Source organism: Macrosteles quadrilineatus, unplaced genomic scaffold (genome assembly GCF_028750875.1).
Source record: "Macrosteles quadrilineatus isolate MER2022 unplaced genomic scaffold, UCM_ALF_1.0 Scaffold_2__2_contigs__length_208266976, whole genome shotgun sequence".
NCBI classification, from domain to species: Eukaryota; Metazoa; Arthropoda; class Insecta; order Hemiptera; family Cicadellidae; genus Macrosteles; species Macrosteles quadrilineatus.
The window spans coordinates 109,764,216-109,786,654 of NW_026542595.1; the positions used below are offsets into that span (position 1 = coordinate 109,764,216).

Sequence of the window (22,439 nt, forward strand, 5' to 3'; positions counted from 1 at the left end):
CACATGTTCTACTTTCTTTAGGTTAGCCCAACAAGAAGTCTGGCAAGCCTTCGGCGCAATCTTTTATTTTCTGTGGTTTCGCCAAGATTGAATGCCATTGCTCTAGGAACATTGAATATATTTGACTTTCATGTGGCAATGTATGTTTTTTCAAGGAAAATATTTTGGTCTCACATTTAATTGGATTTAGGTGAAATTTCCACTTGTAGAACCAATCAATGAGAACGTCCCAGAGTATTGCAGAGAACATGTGGCCTCGTGGATGTCGGAATGTTGGCACGGGATAGCAGTGTCGTCGACGTAGAGAGCTAATGAGGCGTCTTCTGGAAGAGGGATGTCTGCCATGTATAGATTGAACAATACAGGGCCCAATATTGAACCTTGTGGAACTCCTGCATTGACTCGTCGAATAGATGATTTAGAACATATTTTTACAGAGAAGGTCCTGTGGCAGAGAAACGATTTGACAATATCGGTTGGATGTTGAATATTAAATCCAAAATGACTTAATTCTATATTTTATTCAAAAAGACTTTTATTTTCTATTAGCGTTTCTATTAGCAATCATCTAATAGATTTTGTAATTAAATCCAGATTGATGGTAATTAAAAAACGGTCGTAGGTAAAGTAGTGTACGCAACTCGCGTTAATAGTCTTTACGACACTCGTAGATGTTTTTAAGGCACGAGCCTTGGCGAGTGCCTTAAATTTTCTACTCGTGTCGTAAAGACTCACTTAACGCAATCGTTGCGTAAACTACTATAGTGCCATTTTTGTTCTTCAACTATCCTGGTTTGGACAAAAAAGGAGCTGCACAAAGTAGTTATTATTATAGTTTTTATATTATAATAAACTAACCTAATCTTTTTTTGTGAATTTAATTCTATCAGAGACTTAACCTTGCGCTTACTTCATATCAGTAACAGATATAACAAAGCTTGGCAGAGATGTAGTGCCTTAGGCTAAGACATTTACATAGATCACAGTCAAGATTACCTTTGGTTAATTACCTCAAGTAATTAAGGAAGATTGGCAATTATCTACACAACACATGATGCACATTGTAACTGAATCACTGAAGTAACATAACAAGTTGGTACTCGGACGTTTATTTGTTATAATGTTAAATTAATAGATTATTAACGAGTCCTCAGTTCAGTTTAAGTTTCAACAACAACATTAATATAAACGTTATTTTACACTTTAGCTAAATATTTTTTCCACCAAAAGACCCTCCAATTACTCAGACAAATTGCAGCTTGATAACAAGGATTTTGCTTTGTATGATAACCTTGCCATGGATATTTGTTGGTTAGTATATGCTATTGTGTAGGTTAAATTTACTTAATTTATCAAACAAAATCATAATGACAGAATAATTGTATTCAATTTTTTACAATTTTTTTCTGGTCCAATATTACATTATTCACAGAAGTTTTGAAGTTCAGAAGTCATTGCGGATTCGCTCAAACTTGAGACACTCCGTAACATAGTAAATTTAGATGAATGTCACATGTTCTACTTTCTTTAGGTTAGCCCAACAAGAAGTCTGGCAAGCCTTCGGCGCAATCTTTTATTTTCTGTGGTTTCGCCAAGATTGAATGCCATTGCTCTAGGAACATTGAATATATTTGACTTTCATGTGGCAATGTATGTTTTTTCAAGGAAAATATTTTGGTCTCACATTTAATTGGATTTAGGTGAAATTTCCACTTGTAGAACCAATCAATGAGAACGTCCCAGAGTATTGCAGAGAACATGTGGCCTCGTGGATGTCGGAATGTTGGCACGGGATAGCAGTGTCGTCGACGTAGAGAGCTAATGAGGCGTCTTCTGGAAGAGGGATGTCTGCCATGTATAGATTGAACAATACAGGGCCCAATATTGAACCTTGTGGAACTCCTGCATTGACTCGTCGAATAGATGATTTAGAACATATTTTTACAGAGAAGGTCCTGTGGCAGAGAAACGATTTGACAATATCGGTTGGATGTTGAATATTAAATCCAAAATGACTTAATTCTATATTTTATTCAAAAAGACTTTTATTTTCTATTAGCGTTTCTATTAGCAATCATCTAATAGATTTTAAACTATATTTTCTGAATCGAAAGAACGATTGGTTATAATCAACAAGCTTAATTTATCTAATGAAACAAATTTTATATTAGTTAACGTAACAACTACGTAAAAATAGTGTCGTTAATACTATTTACGCGAGATGTGAACACTACTATACTTACGAAAGTTTTTTTAATAACTTACCATCACTACTCACAACTTCTAAAAGAGGTTGTTTTCTTTCAGTACCACTGGCAGTGATGCAACGGTACCAAACACTAATTGCACCACTCGTTAACAATTGAATTGGTCTGAACAGCTGATAGGTTGACGTTCGAATCATACATTTTTTTCTTGTTTCTCAATCCTTGAAACTCATTGGTCCGTTACTCATGTTGTTAAGTATATCAAAAATGTTGTTTAATAAAAAATGCTGTTAAGTAAACAATGCTGTTAAGTGAATCTTTTCAACTTTAATAACTGAACTGAGACAGCAACAACAACAAAATTGTCGTATGTAAACTAAACTCATTTTACAAATAATTTGTTCGGCATACCTGGTTTGTGCTCATTCATTTATTGCACTAGTTATTTTGTGTTAACATCATTGACTTTATAAAGATTTTTATATTTTAAGGAAACTTTCCAATCACTGATTTTCTGACCTGACAACTAATTCCAACGTGTTAACAGCACAACGAATAAATTTATTGTTACAATTTCGTCGCAAATCCATTTTGAAAAGAATACTCTTTATTTTAAACGACATTGTAACAAACATGTTTCTGTCTTGTTAGCAGAGACCAAGTGTTGTTGCAGTGTGAGTTCATTATTCCTAACTGAAAGGTTTGCAATAACAATATCCTGTTATATCCTCGCCATTTCTTGTTTTACAAGGGTCCATTTAGTTATGCAAATAGCATAGTACTTAGCAACCTTAATTTAATACAACATGAGCGTAAGTGTATATGAGGGTTAAACTATAGAACTTCGTTGTAGTATAGACAATGACGGTAAAAAGTGTAAACTGTGTATTTACCCATACAGCATAGATTTGTATTAAAAATTGGATTTAGGTGCTTACCCTCTATTACAAACTTCCCTTTTCAGGTTTCAATTTCTTAACAGAAATAGATTGATTAACTAATGCCAAAAACGTTGTTTGAAGATTTTTTTATGAACGTACTTTTTTAAATATTCAATAGGTGTAGGTTTACAGATTTAAACAAATTTTCAGACCTTTTTTCACAAAAAAACTAATCGGAAATTCCTAATCTCACCCTATGTACTGAGTTTGAAGTCAATAGCTTAAAGGTTTCAAAAGTTTATCTTAAAATCACACACAGACAGACAGAAAATCAGACCCCATGATGTTTACCATTGTTTTGACTAGGGAAAAAATACACAAAATCTGCCAAAAGTTTGTATACACCCTGTGTGAATTTCAATAATACAAGGAACGGTAATGTAAGTTTTAAAACCAATTTCCTAAATTTTTCTTTGACTCCTAACCAACTTCAGATGACTTGAACATCAAAGGCAAAACTTATACTGTTTCATAAGTCTAAATAATTGTTGCATTTATAGGTAAAATAAGAGTATATCACAACTGATAATTTTTATGTTAATCTTCCCTGTTTCACTCTTCTTATGCTGATGACACAACACTCCTCACCATTGATTGTAGTATTAGTCCTGCCAAAAATAAACTTTGCCCCTCAATTGAGCATGTCAGATCCTGGTACACTGCTAATACGTTAGCACTAAATGATTTGTAATAGCTTTATTCGTCTTAAAATTATGACACTGCCCTGTATGTACATTTATTGTAATCTAGTTTATGCAAGAGAAAACCCTGTTAGCTATAAGAAACAATGTCAACATCATATTTATAATACTAGAAATAAGTAAATTCTTGTCACACTTGCATTACACTAAACAAAATAAGAGTCACAGTTACCAACGATAACTTCTATTAAACAAGTAACCTATGATGATTTTAGAGAATTTATTATTATTTTATATTAATTAATTTAAGTCACATATATCTGAGCGGCTAAAGGTACAGGCCTTTTACAGTGTTAACCACTTATTTAAACATAAATTTTGACTTGACCTGATTAGCCTGACAAAGTTTAATTATTAAGACAACCATGACTTTGTGAACTTTACGAAGCCTACTGTATGAATTATGTATTTAATTGAAAAGAAATTCTTGTTCCTATTGTTAACAAGCATTCTCAAAGCTGTTGTGGGACAAGTTTTTCTAGACTATGTTATTTACTATCGTTGACTAAAATTCATTAAATCCTCAATTACCTTGATTAAAATATTTATTTGTTTCTTATGTAGCCTATGCAGTTTAATTGTTGACGTAATTTTAACCTGTAACAACTGCATTTACAAGGTAATACATTTTGGCACAACTCCATGTACTATTTACAAATAATGAAAATATAATTAAATTAATTTTCAATAGATGTAATTAGTAATGAAGTAAAAAATATTTTATGCTTCTTTTATTGACTTATTTTTATTAGCTCTATTAACATTTTATTCTGCCACATACTGCTATAAGTTTATTACTTGTAAGGTTTCAATAATTAAATTTCCTTATAATAATGTGCTAAAATTGTAAACTTGTACACGAAAATTAGGAAAAAAGCTCATTTTGGTAAGCAAAGTGTCGAAATTTTTTCTCAAAACTGCTGTAAGTAGTATTTGTTATAAAAACGAAGTCCATCCAACAGTTGACTTTGCCTCTTAAATGACTTTATTTGTTCAATATGTCATTTATTGGGCCAAACTAACAATAACTTGCATTAGCCAAGTCAATACAAGAAAAAATAATAGATTCTTATATGATATGGTGATCTAGCCATGTATTACATCAGCCACTATAAGGTCTAGCGAATGAACCGACCGTACAATGCCACTCCACATGCAATACTGCATTATTAGCATTTCACAGACAGCATGATATCCATACCAATCATACTTCATATTACATTATATTAAAATGAAAGATTCTCTAAAACTTTGACGATAACAAACTAACTTAAAAATTTGTTTTTTTGATATCAAGTTTAAACCAGCCATTGTATGCAGAAGCAATTGTCCTTGTATAATTATCAGCCATATTTACTTATTTCAAGTAATTCTTCAAATTATTAAATAGTATTCACCTAAAACTGAATGTCTATTGATTTATTTACAAATGTAAAATTCATGTTATGATAATAGAAAAGCATTTTTTTCAAATTTGGGTGCAATTCTTTAATGAACATAAAGTCTGTAATATAATCTTGGTCTTCGGTAGATGACCACGCCTTTTTTGAACCCACTCCACACTGCTCGCCTTTTCTACTCCCTTCACCCCTTCCTAAGTCGCGAACCTGTTTCCCTCCCATCCTATAGCATTTTAGGATTGCAGATACCTTAATATAATCGTCATTGAGAGTTCCCACACTCCGGACCGCTCACTTTTACTACTTCCTTCACTATTTCCTACGTCGCGGACCTGTTTCCCTCCCTTCCCATAACATTTTTGGATTGCAGATATCTAATAGACCAAGGATTGCCCTGTATTGTAAATATGTTGTTGACATTGGTTCTTATAGCTAACAACAAGGGTAGTTTGAATTTTAAACACGTGATTCTAACCAATTATTTTAATAACTATTTCTCAAGTTGTCTATTTGTGATCATGAGTGAAAAACTTTAAAAGGCATCTGTTATATTTTTTAGTCCGAATGTTCAAAATTTACCATTATAATTATTTGTCGTTTCTAACCACTATTTTTACTGGCAATGACTGTATTGTTTTCAAATTTTGCATCTTCCATATTCGTAGACGTAAAATGTGTTCCACCCGCTCACGTTATCTAAGTAGATTACAGTTTTAAACAGATGCGACAGAACTACCTAATCCATGTTGTAACTTTTGCTGACAGTAAAGTCCAGCGTCGCATTATTGGAAATGGACTGAGACATGGTTTCTGCATTATTGAAGCAACTAAATGTTTAGAATAACCTAGGTGCTTGGAAACCTGATTCGACTTTTTAACTAAAAACTAAAATTCTAAAAACCTTTTGCTTCACATTTTCAAATGGCTTTAACATCAAACAACCAATGTAAAGGAAAGTAAAATTTATTTACAATCAATTAACTACTCTTATCAATGAATTGAAACATGTCTGAGATAGCAATATGTTTTAAACCGAAGAGCTACCTTTTTATTTTGGGATATGAATGTATTTTTTTTTACAAAAAAGAGGTTGGGGGCCTCTTTTAACCTTGCATTTGCCCGTCCACATAGACTAAGCGCCTGTGCGTGGATCGTTTACAGCAAAGCAAGGAGTGAGACAAAGGTGAACTGTACTGATAAAATGTTATCGGCAGTGACCAGGATTCGAACCCACGACATCGCTGCCTTGGGCCCGAAGTCCGCGACGCTACCGACTGAGCCACCGACTCACTATACTTAATCAATTATGAATTTTTTACTTGCATTTATCGAGTTTAGTTGGTAATTGTCTAATAAACAAACACTTTTTGCAACAAAAATGCAACTATAGTAAATAGTTTTTACATAGAAACAATATTCGAATTCTTTAGGGATACTAATTTAACGTTTTTATTTAACCTTTAAAATTCGTTTTTGCAACACCAGTTATAAATTAAGGAAATGTAATTGCAAAGTAAACAGTTAGATAAGTTTTACAATAAAAACTTGGCACGGCAGTGAAAGGTAAGAAAATGTAATCAAACCGTTACTATAAATGAGATAATTCTCATACTTTCTCATTTTCATGGATTTTACAATGAAGGTGATTATAGAAGGCTAGTAATAACATTAAAACTGGTCACAGATTTCTAGGAAAACTAAGAGAATGAATATTCTATCCTACTTATTAGTATAAGGAAAATCTTTTATCTAAAGAAGCTTAAAAAATACACTTTCTTTATATACCTTTCAACTTTGGCCTGACAAAGTAACTTACACTTTTAAAATGCTTGTACTAGAACGAGATGGATCTAAAATATGAATTCGACAAACTAACATGCCATTAACGAATTGTATTTTTGAAATGTGTAACATTTTGATTCATAATAGTAAATAGCATAAACTACAAAATATTCCAACACAAAAGCTTTGTAATTTTTAGATAAATTCATATAATCAAAAGGCTTGTCAATCATAACAAAACTCTTCGCTTGTTTATAAAAGAACAATTATTTTGACTTATAGGACGGTTTTAAGTTTCACTGACGCCAAACACGACACAACAGACAACACATTTACAAAGGCTAACCTCGGGCTCTCTAATTAAAGTAAAAAACATTCTTTGATGTTGAAGTCAACTGGAATTTCAGGAATCAAAATAAAATTTATAGAATTGGGTTAACAAATTTCAGCAATGTTTTTTGTATTGTTGGAATTTTATGGACGCAACATATTGCTAACAATACATGACTGTAGTTCATGTTATAAACATTACTTTGACATTTAATCTAAAATATTTGGTAAAAGGTATTTCCGTCATACTGTATTAAAAGAAGCCGTTGCACACGGCTTCATACAGTTGCTGGTATTAAGTAGCTGTTTTCTTTCTTGTCATTGAATCTCATATATATTAAATAAAAAAAAAAACATAACGAAGAAAAATAAAAGGAAAGGTTATGCACCAAGTAAATAAATATTTCTCGTACTCTTCTGTTGGACATATGCCCAACCCATGTAAGCTGTGGTTGTAGCTATACGGCTCGGCATCCCTGCTATCGGTCGTAAATGCTGACATGTCATTACAAATCCATGATATGTGGTGTTGAGAGGGAGGTACTAAATATTAAAAAAAAATACGTTTTACATGATGAAATATTGTAAATGAGGTATATTGAAAAGCTTTAAACATTAAAATGTATAATACGAACTAAAACATTTAAATATAAATACAGTAATAAGGGGGTTACCATTTATTTATACACAAAGATTTGTTTTATGATCTTCAATACCCTCCAATCGTATATGTAAAGTTGCGCACTTCTAATTGAGATGATGTAGAAGAAGTAACAAATATACCAAATAATTTGGCTTGACTGATTAAAAGGACCGTATACAGGGTGAATCAGACCTCTACAACGGTTTGGCCCAACAAGCGTTAAAAACTACTTTTTTGTAAATCCATTATTCATTTTTTTCACAATTTTAAAATGACACTTTGGGCATTTTTCTTTCAATGTCGGGATCATTAAAAGTACGAATATATGACCGAAAAGTAATTTTAAAAATTTAACTCATGTCAAAATTCCAAGACATTTTAAACATTTTAGACGTAGGGCGTTTTTTGAAGGTGAAGTAGTGAGATTAAAAAAAACACCCAAAGGTGTCTTGTAGAAAATTCAGATACTGACAATAAAAAATTCTTTCAAATCTTTGCTAGCTCTTACTAAATTCTTTTCGAGCCATAGTCGTTAAAAACGTGTTTTTCTCAAAAAAGAGGGATTTAAGGGAATATTTTTGGAAGGGTTGTCATTTGTAAATATAACCTTTTTGGACTTTCTGGGGGGTTTGGGACCGAGATGGACCTCCACAAAATAGTCAGATCCCTAGCCATTCTAGAAGCTGGTAAACATTTGTATACCTGATCAATGAGTCAGTAAAGATACACAAGCAGATGTTTATCCTGTTAATTAAGTGCACATGTGATCTGATTCACCCTGTATACCTTAAAAGATCATTAATTTGGATTCAGATCTAGATACATGCCACCGACTCACTATACTTAATCAATTATGAATTTTTTACTTGCATTTATCGAGTTTAGTTGGTAATTGTCTAATAAACAAACACTTTTTGCAACAAAAATGCAACTATAGTAAATAGTTTTTACACAGAAACAATATTCGAATTCTTTAGGGATACTAATTTAACGTTTTTATTTAACCTTTAAAATTCGTTTTTTCAACACCAGTTATAAATTAAGGAAATGTAATTGGGTAGTTACTGTTAAATCCCATCTCCATGACTGCATTTTATCACTGCATTCATTACACTCCATCACACTGTATTTGCCTATTCATAATTCTAGCGCTTTCATAAATATTATACAATTTTATCTTTGAAATTCCAAATGCAACATTTGACAAGGTCAGTTTATAGATACCAGATGATCTGATAACTCCGTTTATAGATGCCAGATGATCTGATTATTCCGTTTATAGATGCCAGATAATCTGATTAATCCGTTTATAGATGCCAGAAGATCTGATTAATCCGTTTATAGATGTCAGATGATCTGATTACTACCAATGGCAGTATGGCGCGAGAAGTGGCATTGTATTGTTGGCTTATTCCTAGACATTCTAGTGGCTGATTAAGTTCAACAGGGAAGTTACATAAACGTATCTATATACGTAAAATCATGCATTGTTATCTTTTAAGATGTTAGTGGCTCTTTTGTATTTATTATTGTATTAAATTTTAAATATTGTGTAGGCTGATATGCGAAACACTGACCAAATCTTCGAATAAAACTTTCACATACATGGTTTACCTTCATCTCCCTTAGTTACACATCTTTTTTCTTTATTTTTGACATTTTAAATTTCAATTTTGAATATGCAAAAATACTAATTAGTTTAAATGAACATTTGTTTTTTTGATTTCACTCTTCTTCATATTAAATCACAAATCCTTCCATATTCAGTTTCTTCACTCATAATCAATCATTAGCAAAACTAAATCAGCTGTTATAAGCTTTAGAAATATTGTTGTGCCTTATCAATAGTCTTTTGAAAATATTAAAGAAACTATATCTATACTATAAACAATTTTAAACAAATACTTTAGCATTAAGGACAGCAGACAAAACTAATATGATTATCAAAGCGTCGAGGACCAAAAAATGTAATAGCAAATACAGTATATGTTTCATTGCATCTCTGATTCTACTCTACAAAAATATCAACAAACAGTTTAATATACAAACCAGTTCTTTTAATCAGTTCCATCGTCCATTGCCTTTACATTTTCACACTTACTATTAAGTAAACATAGCAACAGATATTTCATTGATTTTAGAAACAAAAGAACACTGTGTACTGCTTAGTTTTATGATATTTTCCTTGGTTTAATTTAATCAGTGGTGTGGCAATACCCAAATAATAAATTAATCAAATAATAAATATGAAACTGTAAATGTGTAAAATAGTAAATGTGAACTGAAAGCTATGTTAAGATAAAATAAGAGTATTTTTTATTACCATTTGATAATTAAATATTAGGCCTATATGTATACACTGTTGTATACACATATACAACAGATTTTAGAACACAAAAATCGACGTACAATTTAGTTATTGATGATATTCTTTAGTTTAATTTAAGCATAGGTTTAGCAAATCACAATAACTAAATTTACCTAAATATACATATAAAAAAACAATGTGATGTGCAAGTTATGTTATGTTAATCTAACACATGTTAAGCAGTTCGAATTTATTTAAAGTAGCCTCCAAATTCATACAAAACATCTATACATTGTAATTTTGTTACTGTGTCCATGAAAATATATCAATAACATTATTTTCATAACACTTAAGACACTTTAAAAATTGAAAGCAGAGCCTGAGTTGATAGAGCAACGCTTTTAGAATATTTTTTTATATTTCTATAATCATTGACATAGTTTTTGAATAAATGACCTTTGATAAACTTTTAGATTAAATAAACCAACCACATAACTATGTGAAATATTATATTTTATTTCATTGGATCAGCTGTCTTAAATTGTGAGATATGCAATTTGGCAGTTTGTTCTTGTTTACATTGAAATGCCAAGGTAAATGTAAACATTGTGAGTATTCCCATTGCAGCCATGGAGACCAATCAATATTTACTTTTAAAATGTTCACCTCAGAACTTTTAAAGGCAAAGGGGCCATGCCTACGGTCAGTATCGAAGTGTGAATAGTCCTATAATGGTCCTTGGTATGGTAGCTATATTTTTATAGACACCACTAGATTTTTATATAATAGTATAGATTGTATTATCTTGTTAGCCAAACTTTATATAGATTCATCATCACTAAAGAGATAGTTCGCAAAGAAATAAAATTTGGGTGTATCATGTCTTACTATAATTCAACCAAACCTTATTTTATAAAAAATACCGGTTATAATATTTAGCAAAAAACAAAATAAGATTTATGATCCGTAAGTTTTACATTGCAATTGTTTTCATATTTGTTGTTTAAAAGTGCAAAAACTGTGACTCTAAACCTCAAAAACGCAGAGTCTCTCAGATAGAAAGGACGAAAGGGAAAAATAGGAATTAACAGTAAAATACGTCAGAAAATGAATCCCGTTGTTTGTGAAATTTGTTGCTTTGGTGAGTTTTTGTCATTTAAGGGATGATTGTGGACAGTTTCTACCACGATTAGTAAAAAAATGGTTTACACGACAATACAGTATATGGAATCTGGTCCCGTCTTCAGGTGAACAGTTTATAATGCCTTTAATGTAATTGAAATTGGCATTTTTGCATGACATTCTACTCCTTAGAGTTGTGAAGTAGGAGAGAAACTAATATATTCCTTTCAAGTAATTACTTCTGTGTTCAAGAAAATTATAAACAGTAATTTGTAAATTACTATCGTCTCGTCCAATTGAATTTCCCAGCGTGTTTGTAGATGGTTATGTATATTTTTTAAATATGTAATGGTTGTTCTCAAAGGTTATTAGCTTTGAAATATTATGATATTGTGATTTACTAATGGTTACCAGGCCATCTTTGGCTGAAATTAGTTTTATATTTGTCAATAAAACACTGGAGTATTTTGAATATAGGTATTATTACAATTTAACGTATAAAATAAATCGTGTGATTTTGAGTTTTTAGTCTTGAAAACTACAATTCATAAATTCAAAATATGCCACGTCTTCTCAATCAATCTCTAAATCAAAATTCCAACGTCAACATAGATTACAGTTTTAAACGGAGGTGACAAAACTCCCTAATCCACTTCGAAACTTGTGTTGACAGTTAAGTGACATTATTGGTCCATGGACTGAAAGACTAAGTTTGTGCAATACTGAAGCGAGTAAATAGTTAGCACACACGTAACAGTATTAGAATATTCTCAAAGGATATTTGCACTTATACATTTTCAGCAGTTTCACATATTTCAATTGCAGTTAAATATTTCGTTTATCTACACTATTTTGTATTAAGTGTTCTATACTGACAACATATCAACACACTTAACATACCTTTAGTAAAATGAGTTTGTCGTTTTCTTATCACGCATCTATTAGTTAAACATGCTGACCCTTAAAATACCGTTATTCTATATGAAACATATATTTAAACTTGTCCGGAAAAAACCCAAATGCAACTGTAATTAAATAATGCTATAATAGTTTTGTACTTTGAGCGACCTTTAAAACGTAGCGTACAAATAATTTATGTCGCAAGACACTTTTTGTACAAAGTTTGTTTAAAGTTAACAACTTCTTGAAGCGGCCAAAAGTTAGAAATTCAATTCTAAGAAGTGTATTTGCCTCATTTTGTTATTATTAGTCTTTTCCTGTTTTAATCGGGTAATTTATGTAGCAAGAAAATTTTTGGACGAAGTTCGTTACAACTTCTTTAGGCGGCCTAAAGTTAGGAACTTAATTCAAAGAAATTTATTTGCCTTGTTTATTTATTTAGTTTAGTATTTTCCAGTATTATCAAGTTCTATGAATTATTTTGCATAATAACAGGAAACATAATTCAGAACTTTTACATTACCAACGGTGTATTATGTTTATAATAATTGTTGTTCGTGGCTATTATTTTAATGTTAATTAATGTGCGTTAATGTTGTTTGTAAAGCAAACTATACTGTATATATTTGTGCTAATGCTAACCGAGTAAATTAAATTTCATAATGAAATAAATAAATCTGTTATAATTCCAGTTATGTTTATTTTCGTTTATCCTTGTAAACCGCTAAATAAATTCATTGTCTAATATTATTAAACTTAAAATTTTTAGTAAGGTTTGAATTTTTTTATTAAATACTATATTGTAATTTTCCAAATTTTATTTGAATCCCGCTGCAATGTAAAACCTAGATGCTTTTTTTTCGATTAAATAAACTGTAGCCAAAAAATAATTAAGTTAATTTTTTAACTGCTCAATTTCTTTTTAAATGATTCTCTTCTGAATGTATGAAAAACTCACAATGATAAGCTATCAGAGGTATTCGAATAACATGATCAAACACTAAAGAAAAATACAGAACCTAACTGCTTAAAAAAATGCGTCGGGTGAACGCTTTAAGTCCGGAGGGATATATTAATTTATAAAATATATCAACGGAATCCCAAGAAATAAACCTATGTATTTGTTATTTTTATAATCATTATAATATTAACTAAATAACAGTAATGGTGAAATACAGATGTTTTATAAATACAATGTTTAATGGGACATTAAAAGTTATTAAAACTAAGGTTACTAAATTTCTCAGTGGTGGAGATTCGTGTGGACTGTTAAATCATAAGATTTACATTAGGCGTTATAAAACTAAATAAATTGTAAATTAAATAATAGTGGGAACCAATGATTAAGTAAGATTTTGATTAAGTTTTCTTTTCTTTGGTTGACTTTTGATTAAATCGAGGTAGTCTAAAATGGATGCTGAAGGAGTCTATAGTTTTAGTTGAAGTAATAATGAAATGGAAAGTTCTCACAAATCTTCTATAAGTAATTTGTCCTCACCTCAGAGTTATGTAATTCTTTTTTCTTCAATATTGCGTCCAATATCATATAAATAACACTTTACTTTATAATATAATTTAAATCTCACAATTTAGTTTAGCACAACTATAATAATTACATTGCTCTGTTCTTCTTGGAACATTTACCACACTGTTCGTTGTTGTTAATCATCTCTTCATCATTTTATGGGGTTCTTATACTTAAAAACATGTGTTAATTTTATTTATATCTTGACCCCAGATACATGGTTTGTCGAATGCATAGCTTGATATGGATGATAATGTTTATAAGAAAATGAATAAATTTTGATTATAAATTACATTCATGTTGTGAATTTTCTTTTTTTTACTAATATTTTATTTTTGAGTCATTACACCTTACGATTGTAAACATACATTTCTAAAAACTTGCCCTCTCGTCCGGCGTCTAAATCGAATTTATTCCTACCAATGGGTCAATGGACTACGGCCTAAATTAAATGAATCAATATCTTTGTCTCATTGTATTCATGATATCCTTGTATTAGTTGTGAACAAAATTTTACCTCCTATGTTAAAGATTAATTCAATGTCTGTGCCTCTTAGATTCAAACGAAATTAAGATAGTAGACTCTAAAATTTCATTATTTAAAGGCGTCAAGGAAAGAGCAACGGCCTACTGAGTATTAATTGCAAAATTACTCTTAAAGTTAAATATTTGACTTAACTGATGAATTTCTCCTTCAATAACGCGGCAAATCTCTTAAAAGGTTGTCTTTAATGGTTGGTTCGTTGTCAGAGATTGTTAAGCATATTTTCTTGCCAATGCTATCAGTAATTTATTCTCATTTTATTGTAAACTACTTTGGGATTTTAATGAAACAAACTATACCTTGACGACTTCAGAAACAATCCCATAAATTAACTTATTTTGTCAATCAATTTGAATAAAACTACATAAAACAATTAGAACAGTTTAAGCTGTAGGTTTTCTATCACAGGGGTAATTACTACTCTACCATTGTTTACTAGTTGAAGCAAGTAGTCAGGGTGTCTGATGCTCTCTTTGTGCTGAACAATACATCATCAGCCAATACAGCTCAGCACGCGATATGTTCATCATCAGAGTGTTCATTGTTGAACATTGAACTATTTCACGTACCTATAACTAAAGACTTCATACAGAGTATGTTGCTTAAACTAGGTTAAGATGTAAATTTCGATAAACATTTAATAATGTATAGATTTTTTCAATGTATGGATTTTTCCCTTTACCATCCATATTCTTTCTGTTTTAATATATTCAAACACGTTTGAGTTGCAAATTGACAACTTATCTTATTATTATTATTATTATTAATGAACTTATCTTGTTCAGGCTCAAATATAATATGGGAGCTAACCTAACATAACGAACCAAACTTGCTGCCCCATTTAATAATTATTTCATAATGTTTAATGTTTTATTTCAATTTGAAAATAATGAATGTTCCCTTTAACAGGAATTACCAGGTTTGTGTGAAGTTTGGTGCAGATCCGTCAAAAGGGCTCTGCCCCAGAAGGTTTTATGGAGTTCTTTGTCAGAGTTTTGGAACTACAATGTTTACAAATAAATATAATTTAAAAGCAGATGTTTACTTTCATCAACTGTATTGTAGGTACGAATAATCACAACATTCTGTATTAGTCATAATTTGGATCGATAAGGGCCATTCCTGACTATAGCCGGTTTAGATTTAGAAAATGCACACTTTTCACACGGAAAGCTGTATAATGCGTGCTCACGTGGTGGTAGGTACGCCTTAAAACTTATACCGGGTGTCCAAAACCACCCGTACACCCCTTTCAAAACGATGGAAACCATTTCTTACAAACAAAAAATAATACAGAACTAGCTAAATTGGGCACGGTCTACCAAATGGTGATAATTTCAAATCCAAAATCACACCGGAAGTGGCTTTTTCAGACCGGAAGTGGACTTTTTTTAATGTAAACTACCAATTTTGATTACAGAATCGGATTCTTCGTTGAAAAACACATAACTTTTGTCTATAACATTTTTTGAAAAAAATTGTTTTCTACCTCTAATCCCCCATTAAACTCAATAATTGAATCAGTTATTTATGAAAGGGCTGTTGTCATTGAAACCAAATTTTTGGGAAATCAAGAAAAACTGTTTGGTTGCTAAGTTACAATACTTAGTTTCAGTTTTTTTGCTATTTTAGATATATTAATCCTTTAAAATATTAGAATTTGGTTTTTGTAACTTTAATGTTATATTTAATTTTTATACAAATTTTTAAAAACTACTGACATGAGCCCTTTCATAAAAAAAGGTTTGAAAACATAAAACCCATTTTTTATTTTCAAGCGTGACTAAAATACAAATTTATTTTTGGTAAAAAAAACACACATTATTACATTTCATAATGAGTTAAAATAGAATCGAGTTAGAAAAAGTCTTATTTAACTGTCTTTCTCAATTGTTGGCCAACAAACAAGCTCATGGTAAAAGGCTAGGTGTTCTTGAGGAACGTATTGGACAAGCTTCTTGATGTCATCCATTTTCTTCTTTGGTATAGGAACTTTTTCTTTATACAGAATGTCAGTGGGAGGTGAAATTTCAACCTGTTGATTTGATTGGTTAGCAAGATTAAAGGTCTTTGAAGGAAATCCACCAATAAAATCCGAAACAACCACTTGACCTTTCTTGGAATGGTGAAAAGAAAACTCATGATAAGAAGTTATGGTAAAATACTCCCTTTTCCCCCTCTTTTCAGTTTTGGTTTCCTCTGAGAAAGTGCTTTTTTTATAAAAGTTGGGCCACCACTTTTGGAAATCCAAAATGTCATCTTTGTCTACCAAGTCCACCGTAAACTTCCCTTGTACTGAAGCACTTATTATCATTTCCGTTACCTCTTTTACGGTATAGTAGCGATCGCATCTTCTTAATTTTCTTTTTACAACGCCGAATACCCTATCACATGGCAGGTACGAGTGTCCTCTTATTGGAAGTCGATACACAATTTTTTTAAATCTTCCACTGTCTATGAGATATTGCAAAAACCTGATCATGGTGTGGTTTTTGTTTTGACCTGTGCAGTTATCACTGTATAGGTACAATTCATCAACATTTGCAGGTACATTGTCATTAATGTATTTTTGTATGAAAGAGCAAACTTCATTGCAACCTTTAGCAGCAACACCTTGATGGTATAGGTAAAAAGTTGCTGAGTCATTATTGCTATTGTGAATAGCGAATGGGTAAACTGACAACTGTCTGAGGTAATACACGTCCTGAACTGGAAGGGTTGGCAAAGATATGTTAGCACAGTAGTCAAAACATAAAAGTAAAGCGTTTTTGTGTGAGGCGCAGTAATCTTTGGTCTCACTAATTGATTTATAAAATTTGTTACTACGCTTCTTGTGAACTAATAGCTGTGCTTCAGCTACTCGTTTAGCAGTCTCATTTAGTTGAGGGTTTTTAATGCGAGTATTAAGCATTTCACACTCACAGCATGTGTCAATCTGGGGCCTTCCAAACCGATAGTTAAAATGCTCTTTAAATACTTTATAATAGTAGCTATAAACTACATCGCTTCCCTCAAATTTGTCTAAGAACAGATTGTACATTTTCTTGATATCAAGGTTGGCATCTAAGTACTTAATTTCCTTAGATGAGTAGTGACTTATTTTTAAAGGGAAGGACTCAATGTGCTTTTTTATTTGATCCGTATAATCTTTAGGAAACGTTTTCCTATTCATCTGCTGTCCTCTTAAGTCTCTAGGCGACTTACCTTTTAAAAGTAAATTTTTAAGTCTTCTAACCTTTTTATCGCCTATTCCATACAAACTCAAAAAAGCCTTTTTGCAAACTTTAGTTCTTTTTTCACCAACCAGTACATGAAAGGTAAAAGAACTTTCATGTGCAACAGAATGCTTAGGCTTAGGTTCTTCTTCAGTTTGTGTAGTAACTCTTGATCTTCTAGTTTTAACAGGATGGGCTTCTATTAATGACTGATAAAATAAATCTTGTTCATCTTTGTTTTGAAAGCTTCCTCCTCTATTTAGAATATCTAATTGATCCTCTTCAGTTATACGTTCAAAACATTTCATTCTGCACCTAAAAAAATTAGAATGTATCAGGCCTTAACGTCTTAAGGTCTTTTCGGTTTAGAGATGAATTGGTGACTACATTTTTAACAAACTTTGGTCTCTAGGCTACTATGTATTAGAGAAAATAAAAAATGTGTAGGCCTAAAGTTTTTCCAACAAAATAATCAAATAAAGACATAACCTAATTCTTAGGAAACAACATAATAAAAATTGAAAGGTGATTTGACTTTGTTTCTAAGTTAGGAATGTTGGTAACTTAGTGTAAAGCATAGATAAACATTCAACATACGTGCATGGTATTCCAGTTGTACGTGCTTCTGTAACATTTCCTTTGTAGTTGACGTATTCATCTCCTCGAATTCTGGCCTTTTTAATAACATTCACTTTATATTTTTCAATATTTCGTACACCTCTTTTTCGTTTATTTGTTTCTTTACCTAGGCCTTCGTCGTCAGGACTTTCACTTTCTAACATTTTAAAAAAAGCACTTGAGTAGGCTAAACGAGTATAAAGTAGCTTGAATACCAAACAAACATAACCTCTAACCTCAACTCTCTTAGAATAGAATGGTGCAGTAGAAAAGTAAGAAAAACAAGCCCAGCAGAAGCTCAGCTGACAGGAAAAAACTTCCAATGCGCATGCGCTGCCAACCTAACTTTGTTCATGAAAGGGCTCCTGTCTCTGACATGAGCCGTTTCATAAACAATTACAGATTTCAGCTGGCTTCAATGTGCATTACAACAGGTTTGACAAGAGCCCGTTCATAAATAAATATGCAGATATGTATGTTTTATTGATTTTCGACCAAAAGCCAATTTGTAAAAAAAAATGACATGAGCCCTTTCATAAATAACTGATTCAATTTTTGGTCATTCATGTGTCAAAGTTACTCGAAACAATAATTGCTTAAATTGCTACACATTGCTTAATTTCATTTTATTTTAAAAATAAATCATTTGTTTTTACATTTAGGCCTTAAGGGGTCAAATGTAAAAATAAATTATAAAAAAAAATTAAACTTAGCAATGTGTAGACCAGCTGTTACTCAATTGCTAAGGTGTTTAAAATAAACAGCTGATTCTATTCATCATATGTCTTTATGTAATCTTTGTTATTTGTTTTTCTCTATCATTGTTTCGAGTAACTTTGACACATGAATGACCAAAAATTATTGACTTTAATGGGAGATTAGAGGTAGAAAATAATTTTTTTCAAAAAATGTTTTAGACAAAAGTTATGTGTTTTTCAACGTAGAATTCAATTCTGCAATCAAAATTGGTAGTTTACATTTAAAAAAGTCTACTTCCGGTCTGAAATAGCCACTTCCGGTGTTAATTTTGATTTGAAATTATCACCATTTGGTAGACCGTGCCCAATTAGCTAGTTCTGTATTATTTTTTGTTTGTAAGAAAAGGTTTCCATCGTTTTGAAAGGGGTGTACGGGTGGTTTTGGACACCCGGTATATTTATACACCTAATGAAAAAACCAAAAAACATTGTTTATCCACTAGTAATTAAGTAAAATAAAAATTATATTTTTGTTTTTAGAATAAATTTTTATTAGTTTTCGTAAAGGACAAATTACCATTTAAGATAATAGTTGTTAGCGCAGAAACGCGCGGTGGGTAACTGATAGTAAACTAATAATATAAACTAATAATCAGATTTGTAGCCCATTTTCATCAATTACACGTTCACCTAATAGCAATTTTCCACATAAGATATTTCCTTGGCTGGTTCACTTAATTTTCCCTATTTTACTCGTGTTTTTCGTTTTTAATTTGGCAGAATGAATTACAAAACGTGAGTAACGTTAATATTAATAAATGTGACACCGTCAAGAGAGGTTTAAAGTAAACTATTATTTAGTCGTCTTGTTGTTCTAGATTGTGTATTGTTGTCACTGATGTACATTTCGCCTCCTGAGACGTCTTCAGAGTATACAATATTAAAAGTAAATGTCACCGTACAATATTTGTGAGACACTTTTGAGTGGTATTGCGACGTCACGGCATCATGACATTTCGTTTTAATATTGTAGATACCCTAGAGATGTCTTAATCAGATGAAATGCTCATCAGTCACTACTGAAAAAACATAACGAACAATAAAGAAACTACAAAAAAATATGAAAAAGATGACACAATTGTTATACGTTCTTAACAATGGCTACATTATTTTTCACCACTCTGTATTCGAAATTAGTCCATTTTCATACATCTGAGATCTTAGAAAATCTTCAATTTCCACCTCCTACAATTTCAGCTAAATCCTTCCAAAGTAAAGTTCTTTTATAAGGAAATTAGTTTTTTGGGAAATCTGATAAGTAAAAATAGTGTTACTATAGACCCAGACAGAACAACGGCAATTCGTAACTATCCGAGACCTACACATGTGAAACAAGTGCACACAAAAATTTATTGGAATGATTCAGTTCTTTTCAAAGTATGTAAAAGATTACGCAAGTATAGCTAGTCCATTAAATGAACTGCGCAAAAAGAAAGCAATGTTTTAAAGTAAAGTTAGGACATCAGGAGTTGGGATGAAGCTACTGTATATAAGTTCCAAGCAATTATTTTTAAAACCATTTGGGCAATATAAATAGTTAAAACCATGTCATGTGCCTTGTTACAAGTGGGCATCAGTTGAATTGTTAGTTCATGTTGTGTAAGAATCATGAAATTATAAATTTGTATTATTACTTAACAGATTAGAGCAATTAGGCTTAGTTTATATATAAGTTAGTAAAATAAAAGTACAGTTGATTTACTATGACTGTTAGTTTTACATTAATTTAATACGTTTCATATTGGAAAAGATCCAAATCATCCTGCTTTTAAGTTAGTACTTTGTAAAACACATTTGTTCCAAATGAATAAATAAGATCCATAACAAGTGCTTTTATAAAACAAAAACTATTCAACCTTGCTCTTTTACGCTGCTACGATAAGTTTTTAGAGTCTCCAGATCTCCCTTGTTTCTTAATCAAAATATCTATTTACTTCATAGGTTGTGTTTACCTTACATACTTTACAAATTTTGAAAAGTTACAAGTTTGGTAAATTTTTGTCTCAATCCCTGTCTCTCACCTTCACTAGTTCTTTAGTTGCTTCATTAGTAACTTTCTTAACATAAGCTCTTGGACCTAAAATTTAAAAAAAATGTTTACAATTTTCTTCACTAAAACAGTTTCGTGCAAGTCCTCTAACTCACTGACACTATCTATGCAGTGATGGCTTCCAAAGCTTGTTGTAAAATTCTTGATGACTTTATTAATCAGAAACTGATAGGATTTTCTACAACTTGTAGCACCTCTGAAGGCCTTCTCTGAAGATTCCACAATTTTGAAACCTTCTTCTGATGGACCCCATGAAGTAATTATTTTTACAAAAGCTCTATGATTGAATTTATCTATTTTAAAATTTGGATGGCCATGGGCAGTTAAATCAAAACTGAGACCAGTTAGTAACATATCTAAACACTCGTTGCATGTTACATTTTTTTCATTATTTTCCTAACGATGAATTCTGAAATATAATATAGAATATTTCTTTGATACTCAATTGCTTTGATTCTAAGCAGGAAAACAGACTTTCTAATTCAAGCCCATCTTCTATTAATTCAGAGTCTTATATGGGTTTCATGTCACGTTTTGGCGTACAGAATTTCTTTATTGAGATTAAATTTGTGCCATCAGGATTGATGTTGCTACTTTCTGTGGCAGATATTTCATTCTTAAGTAACAAGGACTTTAAGGAACTCTGAAACTGATGGGTGTTAGGGTTGTTGTTCCAACCCCCTCTAGCTCTGATACATGCAAAGAAGAATTCGTCTTGGAAGAAGAAGTGATCTTGGCTAAACTTGTATGTCAGAAAGAACTTCAAAGGGATTCCTTCTCTTAATAACAACTCACTTGCTAAGCCCAATACACTCTGCATACATGACATGAACCTTAATGCAAATGTTATTCTTGGGTGTGAGAGGATTGGGATGCAGTTTATACAAAGTGATTTAAAATAAAAACAAATTTCTTCAAAAGAGTTGTTGCAGTATTCTAAATTTTAAATTCTTAGTGGCTGTTTGTAACCTTTGCCCAGAGCATTTCTAGAATTTAGTATTTCAAATAGTTTGTCTATGTTTTTGATAAACAAAACTGTAGCAAATGAATTTTAAAAATCTGGATGTCCTCATTTATCTAAAAACACAATTGCATTGGCAACACTTGAACTGAGGGTTGTGCTGCCAGAGAGACTTTCATTTTTTCCTGTAGAAGTGTATGTTGTTTTGATATTTCATTGCAAAACTTAAGACCTTCCATTTCTTGTAGCTCTTGGAGTTTAACAATGTATGACAATGATTTCACCATCAGAACTAGCAATTACTTTGCTCTCTGCCAGTGTGTTTCTTGCGAGTTTAAGCATGTGACGAGCGTCAAGCATGCAATAAACATTCAATGATTGGTCTGATGGATGTTTGAAGGAAGATGTAACTTCGGCTGAGTCTAAACAGCAGC

The 22,439-nt window shown here is 31.4% G+C and overlaps 1 protein-coding gene across 1 annotated transcript; it reads right to left on the reverse strand.

Annotated features, from left to right (window-relative positions):
* Window positions 1-16,184: 16,184 nt before the first annotated feature.
* Window positions 16,185-18,486, reverse strand: LOC128987081 (uncharacterized). Its single transcript, XM_054407777.1, has 2 exons — window positions 18,216-18,486; window positions 16,185-17,933 (listed from the first exon to the last, which is right to left on the reverse strand). Exons 1-2 carry the CDS (start codon window positions 18,398-18,400, stop codon window positions 16,277-16,279), a joined length of 1,842 nt encoding a protein of 613 aa, XP_054263752.1. The 5' UTR covers window positions 18,401-18,486; the 3' UTR covers window positions 16,185-16,276.
* Between the last annotated feature and the right edge of the window lie 3,953 nt (window positions 18,487-22,439).